Raw genomic sequence first — 10,984 nt, 5'->3', positions numbered from 1 at the left:
ATGGATTTAATACTAAATTTTATATTACGGATTTAAGCAAATTTTACATTTAAAAATTTAATTTGGGTATGTACACTTATTCAGAAAAAAACTCCAGTCTCATGAGTTTCAAATTTAAATTAGTTATGAAAAGAATACGGAGTTTCAACAAGTTGACAATTTGACATGTAGTTTGACTTTGACTTTGATTGTCGTCGTCTTTGGTCTATAGACAGAAAATATGTAGTCTATGGCATTGCTCTGTGGTCTATGGTTACGAGTTACCACTTACCTCGGAGCAATTAACAGGCTTGATAATTGCCAGTGTGACCAGATTCAGTATTTTAATACTTTTTCAGTATATTTCATCGACTTTTCCGAACATCGGTATATTTTTAGGTATATTGCTGGAAGTCAGTATTTTTGGGTATATTTTGGTTGACGTTATGGCAACACCGTCGTGAGTGATCGTCAAGTTGCGACAATGTTTGCGGAATTCCCCGGAACGCGAACATTGGGGACTTTTTCGGATTTATACATGTTATCTATGAGCAAAGATGAGTAAGTTACAGATATGACAAGAAAGACGGCCGTCGCCGGCGTTGTAGTATTGTAATACTACCTTTACAATTATCAATCAATACGTCATAGTATAAATCAGAGTTGCAGAATGTATGTTCGCCTAAAACTTTACAACTGCTGGACCGATTTTAATGAGGTTTGCACCATTAGATAGAGCGTAATTTCCAGATTGCATACATTGAAATCCGTTGTATTTCATGAATATCAGTTTACCCGGATGACTTCGGGACGGAATGCTAGTTTATCTATAATTTTCAAAACAAAGTCTAGTTTTTAAGTTTTCAGTTGGATGAATAGGTAGTAAGTAAAACATATAAGATATTTTATTACTAGTATAAAATCGTCTAATACGGTTCAAGTGAGATGATTGTCTCTTCTGCACTCGACTTAATCTTTGAGGACTTTCTTTCGATAATTCGGGAATTTCCCCAAAATAGAAGATGGTTTTTGTCATCATATAAAATATAGAACGCGATTTTCGTTGTTTTTATTTACTTAGTTGCATTCATCTGGACAGCGTGTCTAGTTTTCAGCAAAGTTATTTAGCGAAGTGGGAACAAATTCCGGAATTTTCTTTGTGGCTTTCACATTATAAGGATGATGAGTTCACCGCATTTTGTAAAGCATGCAATGCGAACCTGCAAAGTAGATAAGCATCTATAAAACTAACATTTATTGTGAGGATGAATAATTAAAACGTGTTAAGAAAATCAGTATTTTTATTGGTATATCTGTCATATGTAAGTCGGTATATTTCAGTATTTTTTTGAGGTGCCTCGGTATTTTTGTAAAATTTAATCTGGTCACACTGATAATTGCTCCGAGCCACTTACCAAAGAATATACTACTCTCTACCACAGAACAAATATACTCTAGGGAGCTCTCTACCGAGACGTGACCGAGACCACTTACCTACCAGTTAGTAGTTACCACAGAACAGGAAGATAAAAAATAAAAAGTTGCAACTGTTAGCTGTTAAACTGAAAATGAGTGAATTTTCATAATTATGGCATTGAAATTTAAACTAGAGACTGGAGTTCAATTATTATCAAGATTAACGAAAAAGGCCAGCTTTGAAAACTTTTATACACCTTTGTTCAAATGTGGATTAAAACATGGAGAGATCGTTGAAATCTTTAGTAATAGTAATCCTAACTTCTTATTATATGAATTAATTAGTGAAATATTATTACCACAAGAAATTGGCGGTATAGAATCGGGTGTGATCATATTTATTACAGATGGAAATTTTAATAACGCTACCTTCATCAAAATATTAAAAGATAAGATATTGAAACATTTAGTCAATCGGAAAGAAAACCAAAGACTTAATGAAATCGATTATCTACTTGAATTAACACTAAAAAATGTGCAATTCATTTACTTATATGATGCTACTCAATTTTATATTACAGTGTTCAATTTGGGTACAATTCTTGTAAAATATCCAAATACATCATTAATTGTTTTTAACACACTCCCAGCATTCTACTGGTCTGAGCAAGAATTCAAAGTTACCAAAATGGATATTTATATAAAAAATTTAATCAAAACGATTCAAAAAGCCTGTAGAGATTTCAAAACTGTTGTTTTTTATACAAGACCAGATTACTTTAGCAGTACTAAAGATACCATTGATAAACTTGAACCTTGTTGCTCAAACCCTACCGATGAAAGAATAAATTACCGCATCCAAGTATCTACTAGCAATGAAAAGCGTAACTTTATAATTGTTCAATCATATGAAAACTTGGTTACAAAAGAGTTTCAGCTCTCTGATGGAAAAATTATTTGGGATTCATAAAAAAACAACTTCGTTTAGTTGACTGGAAGTTTTAATAGTACTTATACATTTATATGAATAATATGACAAATGATTATCAGATTGTACCTTCATAAAAAAAAATTCAGTTTATAAGAATACAAAAACATTTCTAGAGAAAATTGTTATTATGTAAGAATTATAAGTTGATACTGTGGCTGAATACTGATTGTGATTGTATAAGGTGAAATACTAATTATTGCTTAAGTACATTTTGTTACCATAAATTACCACTACATTTTGTGCAAATATTAAATACTAATAGAAATATAAAATAATACATTTTACTATCACAAATACAATTAATCACAATTTTAAACAACCCCAATTGAGATTCTTATAAAGTACAAGTTTAATACAGCTACATCATTAAATAAATAACATACATACTTGCAGCAAGACCATGATTAAAGAAGTCGAGATTTTCCCATTTACTAATTGTATGTGAAAAGGAGTAACCAGTCTCCTGCACTGAGAATGATGCTTCAAACATAACTCCTAAGTAAGCAAGATGCATTATTGTTATGAGAGAAAATAAAAAGTTTATAAACATTGCCATAAAACTGTTTTTCTTATATTTATGATCACATTGTTTAACACATGGATTAGCCAAACAACAAACTTCTAAAGCAGATGCAACCTTATATCTAAAATTATATTCTATGTAAGAAAACGTTCCAATGCTCAAAAGAACTGCAGATAGTTGAAAATTACAACCATGAAGCAGAGAAGATATTGCATATGTTGTAAAGATTGCAAAAAATTGTCCATATGGTTGACAAGTTTTGAACACATAATTTTTTAGCCACTGGTGCATTGGTATATTCCAAAAAATAACCACTTGCACCAATGATCTTGGCAGTTCAATAAAATAAGGTTTAGTTATTTCTATTTCCGAATGGCAATCATTTGTTAAGCCAAAGCCAGCACTTACCATTGACACCACAGACATACTTGATACAAAATAGTGAGACATTCTGAAGGCTTGGGCATCTCTATATGCAATTAACCATTTCATACTGTTGTCTTCAATAAACCAAGGGACAATACAATTAGACAAAATTAAAAATATCATTGCCAAAAATAGATTATATAGGATTATCTTTATCCATCTTCGAGATAAAAATTTAACACATAAATCTTTCTCATAAGATTTAAATGAAATCCAAGGCCCCAACATACAATTTGCAGGACAGAGAATATAGCCAGCAAATTCAAATGGATTAACCATTTTCTTAAACAAACTTCGATCTAGTTCTATTGCAATTGAAATAATTTTCATAGATGCTATCATTTGTATCCCTCTTATTTGTTGCCATATTTTTGGATTTATTAAGTACAATTCACATAATAATAAAAAAGATATGACACTTACACAGGTAATAGCACCTCCTATTTTTTTCTTTGTTACATTTGCTAACATTAAGATTAATAAATAGGCACCTGCAGTCAGTCCATAAACCCACGAAATTGCTGATCCAATATTATAATACAGTAATAGACTTCCTATTATTAAACTTATGCTATGTCGAACATTTTGTGGTACGGATATAAACTGAATGGAAAACCGTAAACAAAGATTAGCAAGAAGCAGATCTTTCGCAAATCTTAATCCCTCATAAAGTGTAGGTTCAATGCAAAAGGTTAAGTAACTCCAGGAATTCTCTATATATTCTTCTTCTTCTTCCATTGTTTTACTTTTTTTACTCAATTATTTATTAAACTGTTTTAGTGGTCTGAGTTATATTCCTGTTTCTTCATTTTGTATTATACTTTATTGCCTGAGAATCTGAGTAACAATTGTTTAAATATGGTTTTTATAACTTCGACTACCGTTTGTTGAAAGTTTACATCTTTTAAAAATCGTTCTTTGATATAATTTCCTGATCAAATAATTAACCGCTTACCGGCTCATCAATTTAATGTTTTTGTGAAAATTTTAGAATTTGACATTAATTAATGTCTTTTCGATACCTGACCCTGTCAAAATGATATGTAAAGCCACAGAGCTAGTAATATGTAAAGCCGGCTTGAGCCGGTTTTAAATTTCGAAATTTATAAAATTTTTATTGAATTCGAAACTATTCCGTAAACATATAAGCTTGCCACAAACGAATGTTGAAATGGAGGCGTATACGTAATAATGGGTGGATAATAAAGTTTGCCCTTGGTTAGGTAGTTTGAGTTATTGAAATGAGTTATGTGAAATTTGTGAAATGATTAAGCTGGAACTAAAGTTATAAACAGACGTTCGAATTTGGTACGGACCGCACCGTGACCTTGGTGCGCTCCGGACCATATTCGATCGTGTGTACAGTGGTCCGCCGGACATAATTATTATTATTGACGGTACGGTTGGTTCGATGGTTTTTTCATCCGAACTTGGTGCGGACCGTACCAAATTCGCGCGTGTGGACGGGCGATCGCACCGGACAGCGCATTAGTCATAGACTATATACTTATTACAGCTTTAGTCATAGTTCTACCGCCAAACAAAACGGACGTCGGTCGATCGTTATCAATGGCGATGGCGTCGGATGACGTGGCTAATACTGAAAAAAGATTAATAATATAAATTTTAGAACTCTACAAAGATTTATGATATGACTGCATATGTCTGAATGAATCCCTGTCTTTTAAATATAATTTTGCCCATTCTTTTCTCTTCGTTTTCTTCTTTTCAATGGTTGTAACTTGTACTTGTACTTGTACCAAAAGAAGCCTTGAACTGAGGTCTACATGTGAAAAAATACAACATTCTAACCACGAATTTATTACGAGAAATAGATTTTCAAGGAATTCGGTTTGACTTTTAATGAGATTAGGTACTATGATCAATGCTCGAAATATTCACAAAAAAAGGAGATTAATTTGTATTAATTTGATATTATTGAATTGTCTTATAAATCTAAGATATTTTTTTTGTTCAGTTAATTTATTAAATATAAAGATTGTAATAAATTAACCTTTTACCTACATATAATAATATATTGAAATATCGACTATAACTAACGACTAAAACATAAACAAAAACTTGGTAATAGATAGATGATATATATAATTTTGTTTACTAGGGACAACCCTGACATTCTTTGAAAATCTATATCTCGTAATAACTTCGTGGCTAGAATGTGGTATTTTTGTCACATGTAGAACTCAGTTCAAGGTTTCTTTTGGTACTAAACAGAGCTTCTACTAACGCCTGCATATAATATAAAAAATAAAAACGAAAATCAGTAAAAATTACAATAATTTCGCCTCTATCGACAATATCGAAAATTTCAAAAAGGGATAATTTGCGCCTTTAATCACTTCATATATTAGCAACGTAATAAATTATCTAGTCACTAGTGTATCTATTTTTTTATACGAATTTATTTAGCTCAGTCGGCCGCGAAAATTCCAATATTTTAAATGTTTTTTTAAAAATCGTAAATTTAATCATAATTTTTAAACAAAGAATATTTTCTTTGTGCGGCAATGCCTGGATGGATAGCCGAAACCAATTGAATATTGAAACTGTAAAGGCGAAGCTGCAAATTAATTAAATGTAATTTTAAATTATCGTGCAAAGATTTTTATACATTCGCTTTAGAAAATGAAGAGCTATTGAAAGCTGTTTCTTCCAACAGCAAATATAAATGCCAAAAATAAATTTTCTCTATTTAACATTGCTGTTTTAATTAGGTATCTCCCGTAAAAAATAACTAAAACTCGTATTTTTGATGCTGTTAACCCTTAAATCCTGGCATCTTAAATACTGGCAACCCTAGGTGCGGTGCGGTCGTGTGGCGAGTCGATCGCACCGCACGTGTACGGTGGTCCGGTCGCACCAGTTCGAACGTCTGTTTATAATTTTAAACTTGCATAACTCATTGACTCAGAGCCCACGGCCCAGGCCAAAAAGGGGTTGTGTCACAGAACACTATTACTCCTAGCGGAGGGTTGTGTGCCCAGGGGTCTACAATCTATGGCAGATGGCTGTGATTTATTAAATTATAAACAGACGTTCGAACTGGTGCGACCGGACCACCGCACAGTGGGTCGAAACTGCTATTTGCGGACAAAGCAACTTTTTTTGTCAAAATCAATTTTAAAAAATGCCCATCGATAGATCTTATCTTACTTATGAAGACATGTTATTAAAAGTTTTTGTGTAAGACTTGCGGTTTCTCAGAAAAAAAATGTTTTCTAATTTTGTTGTATGAAAAGGGACTTTAAGTGGTCGTTTTCCAGTAAGTCTTGCGAGGTCTTGCGTCGAAACCATTTTAGTATCATTGTTTGGCTCACTGACTATAATCCCACACTATGAGCGCGCACCCAAAGTTGCCCGTTCGTGAAATATTTAATTAAAAAAAACATTCAAAAATTTCAATTAAAATTCAAACTTTTTATTTCTTAAATCATTAATCTGCACATATTTAACAAAAATAAATATAATTAACATAAATTTACTAAGAACTTATTATCTTAATATATAAAAGGCAAAAGTGACTGACTGACAGATCAACGCACAGCCATAACTACTGGACGGATTGAGCTGAAATTTGGAATAGTAGTAGCTTATGTAGCGTAGACATGCGCTAAGAAATTTTTTTTGAAAATTTACCTCCAAAGGGGTTGAAACAGGGGTCCAAAGTTTATAATCCACGCGGGCGAAGCCGTGGCTAAAAGCTATTTTATAATCTATTTGTTACAAATAATACATAACACTTACATAAAAATTAAACATCGTAACAAACTTAACATACATACAAAAATGTTAATGTTGTATATTAAACGCTTTCTATAAAATTAATTACATCTAAATATTAATAAATTATAAATATATCTCTTTTTGGTATTCTATTTTATTTATTTAAATTAATAAAGCTAATGCTTTTTCAGGCGTATAACTGTTATCTCTATTTTTGTGATCTAAGCAAGTCTTCACTTTTTCAATATCTTCGGGGTTGCTTAGTAAATGAGACATTATTTTTCCTAATTCTTCATTTCCGCAACTTTTAAAACTTTGCAAAGTAGATTTTTGCAGTTCTTGTGGTGACAGTGACTTGCTCAATTGCTCAACACGTCTTCGTTTTTGCCTATCACCTAACTCTTCAAATGGTTTTCGTGGTGAATAGAGTGAAGAAGAAGTTGAAGCTACTGGCTCTATTTGAGAGGGTGCCAAATTTTCTAAATTTTCATTTGTATCATAATTTTGAGGATTTTGCTCTTCTTGGGGGATGATATCTTTAGGCCATATAATGGCGCTCTCTAACCAATCTCCATTTCTTTTCACAAAATTAGAAAATGTTCTATGTGACCTTTCCCATCTACCAGAAATATTTGAACAAAATTTACGACAAAACTTCAAAAGCGTTGCACTATTTTCTTCCGTCCAATTGAAATTTAACGTCTGCTTTAGATATTCACATAGTTTTTTACTATCAGAAAAGGAACCAACTTTTTCTCTTAGCACCATGAACAAATCGATATTATTCACTAGACTTTCCATAGCACAAAAATTTTTATGAACTGCACGAGATGCCTTGGTAGTAAGTACGTATCTCTTACTGATTTGATTTAAATTAAAATTCTTTATATATGCTACAATTCTTCCCTTTCCTTAATAACACGGTAATTGAGTTGTTTGTCACATAAAAACAGAAGAATCATAACAATGTAATTAGACAAACTGTGATTACCTATCTGCTCATAATACGACATATACTTACAGATCATTAACAAAGTTACCAGCCTAATAACATTGCAAAATAAGATAATCACCTGCATATTTTTGTCTTTTTGGTTTTTTCATTTCATTTTATAGCATCATTTTGAATAATATTAAAAAAAAATTTCTATATTTTATTAAAAGCTTAAATTTTATACATATATTTTGAAATGCTGTTTGTATTTATTGATAGTGCTAGTTACGCTTCATCCTGACTTTTTTTATAAGAATGCTTCAATATTTCAGTTTATAATTGTATATATTTTACGTCAAAGTTATTATAAGTTTCTAAATTTAAAGTAAATTTTACAAATTTGTATTAAAATTGATCAATGTCATTTAAAAAACAATAACATTGATTTTAAATTGAATTTTTTATTAAATTTTTGAATTTAAATATTGATTGAACGGGCAAGTTTGGGTGCGCGCCCATAATGTGGGATTATAGTCAGAGAGCCAAACAATGATACTAAAATGGTTTCGACGCAAGACCTCGCAAGACTTACTGGAAAACGACCACTTAAAGTCCCTTTTCATACAACAAAATTAGAAAACATTTTTTTTCTGAGAAACCGCAAGTCTTACACAAAAACTTTTAATAACATGTCTTCATAAGTAAGATAAGATCTATCGAGGGGCATTTTTTAAAATTGATTTTGACAAAAAAAGTTGCTTTGTCCGCAAATAGCAGTTTCGACCCACCGTGCACCGTACTCGTGCGGTGCGATCGACTCGCCACACGACCGCACCGCACCTAGGGTTGCCAGTATTTAAGATGCCAGGATTTAAGGGTTAACAGCATCAAAAATACGAGTTTTAGTTATTTTTACGGGAGATAATTAAAACAGCAATGTTAAATAGAGAAAATTTATTTATGGCATTTATATTTGCTGTTGGAAGAAACAGCTTTTAATAGCTCTTCATTTTCTAAAGCGAATGTATAAAAATCTTTGCACGATAATTTAAAATTACATTTTATTAATTTGCAGCTTCGCCTTTACAGTTTCAATATTCAATTGGTTTCGGCTATCCGTCCAGGCATTGCCGCACAAAGAAAATATTCTTTGTTTAAAAATTATGATTAAATTTACGATTTTTAAAAAAACATTTAAAATATTGGAATTTTCGCGGCCGACTGAGCTAAATAAATTCGTATAAAAAAATAGATACACTAGTGACTAGATAATTTATTACGTTGCTAATATATGAAGTGATTAAAGGCGCAAATTATCCCTTTTTGAAATTTTCGATATTGTCGATAGAGGCGAAAGTATTGTAATTTTTACTGATTTTCGTTTTTATTTTTTTATATTATATGCAGGCGTTAGTAGAAGCTCTGTTTAGTACCAAAAGAAACCTTGAACTGAGTTCTACATGTGACAAAAATACCACATTCTAGCCACGAAGTTATTACGAGATATAGATTTTCAAAGAATGTCAGGGTTGTCCCTAGTAAACAAAATTATATATATCATCTATCTATTACCAAGTTTTTGTTTATGTTTTAGTCGTTAGTTATAGTCGATATTTCAATATATTATTATATGTAGGTACATAATCTTTATATGTAATAAATTAACTGAACAAAAAAAATATCTTAGATTTATAAGACAATTCAATAATATCAAATTAATACAAATTAATCTCCTTTTTTTGTGAATATTTCGAGCATTGATCATAGTAATCTCATTAAAAGTCAAACCGAATTCCTTGAAAATCTATTTCTCGTAATAAATTCGTGGTTAGAATGTTGTATTTTTTTCACATGTAGACCTCAGTTCAAGGCTTCTTTTGGTACAAGTACAAGTACAAGTTACAACCATTGAAAAGAAGAAAACGAAGAGAAAAGAATGGGCAAAATTATATTTAAAAGACAGGGATTCATTCAGACATATGCAGTCATATCATAAATCTTTGTAGAGTTCTAAAATTTATATTATTAATCTTTTTTCAGTATTAGCCACGTCATCCGACGCCATCGCCATTGATAACGATCGACCGACGTCCGTTTTGTTTGGCGGTAGAACTATGACTAAAGCTGTAATAAGTATATAGTCTATGACTAATGCGCTGTCCGGTGCGATCGCCCGTCCACACGCGCGAATTTGGTACGGTCCGCACCAAGTTCGGATAAAAAAACCATCGAACCAACCGTACCGTCAATAATAATAATTATGTCCGGCGGACCACTGTACACACGATCGAATATGGTCCGGAGCGCACCAAGGTCACGGTGCGGTCCGTACCAAATTCGAACGTCTGTTTATAACTAGTACTATCATAAATTATAAACAGACGTTCGAACTGGTGCGACCGGACCACCGTACTCGTGCGGTGCGATCGACTCGCCACACGACCGCACCGCACCTAGGGTTGCCAGTATTTGATTTAAGGGTTAACAGCATCAAAAATACGAGTTTTAGTTATTTTTTACGGGAGATAATTAAAACAGCAATGTTAAATAGAGAAAATTTATTTTTGGCATTTATATTTGCTGTTGGAAGAAACAGCTTTTAATAGCTCTTCATTTTCTAAAGCGAATGTATAAAAATCTTTGCACGATAATTTAAAATTACATTTAATTAATTTGCAGCTTCGCCTTTACAGTTTCAATATTCAATCGGTTTCGGCTATCCGTCCAGGCATTGCCGCACAAAGAAAATATTCTTTGTTTAAAAATTATGATTAAATTTACGATTTAAAAAAAAACATTTAAAATATTGGAATTTTCGCGGCCGACTGAGCTAAATAAATTCGTATAAAAAAATAGATACACTAGTGACTAGATAATTTATAACGTTGCTAATATATGAAGTGATTAAAGGCGCAAATTATCCCTTTTTGAAATTTTCGATATTGTCGATGATAGAGGCGAAAGTATTGTA

At 31.9% G+C, this 10,984-nt stretch overlaps 2 protein-coding genes across 2 annotated transcripts; one reads left to right on the top strand and one right to left on the bottom strand.

The window, feature by feature from the left end:
• The first annotated feature begins 1,493 nt into the window (after window positions 1-1,493).
• Xrcc2 (X-ray repair cross complementing 2) lies at window positions 1,494-2,476 on the top strand. Its single transcript, XM_090119487.1, has one exon. It carries the CDS (start codon window positions 1,568-1,570, stop codon window positions 2,363-2,365), a length of 798 nt encoding a protein of 265 aa, XP_089975613.1. The 5' UTR covers window positions 1,494-1,567; the 3' UTR covers window positions 2,366-2,476.
• Window positions 2,477-2,733: 257 nt separating this feature from the next.
• por (Protein-serine O-palmitoleoyltransferase por) lies at window positions 2,734-4,354 on the bottom strand. Its single transcript, XM_090119485.1, has one exon. It carries the CDS (start codon window positions 4,071-4,073, stop codon window positions 2,745-2,747), a length of 1,329 nt encoding a protein of 442 aa, XP_089975611.1. The 5' UTR covers window positions 4,074-4,354; the 3' UTR covers window positions 2,734-2,744.
• Between the last annotated feature and the right edge of the window lie 6,630 nt (window positions 4,355-10,984).

The sequence above is a fragment of the Colias eurytheme genome, chromosome 3, assembly GCF_061535395.1.
Source record: "Colias eurytheme isolate Ceu_HAF_F1 chromosome 3, ilColEury1 Martin Lab GWU primary, whole genome shotgun sequence".
NCBI lineage: Eukaryota > Metazoa > Arthropoda > Insecta > Lepidoptera > Pieridae > Colias > Colias eurytheme.
This window is presented reverse-complemented; position numbering and strand designations above follow the sequence as displayed.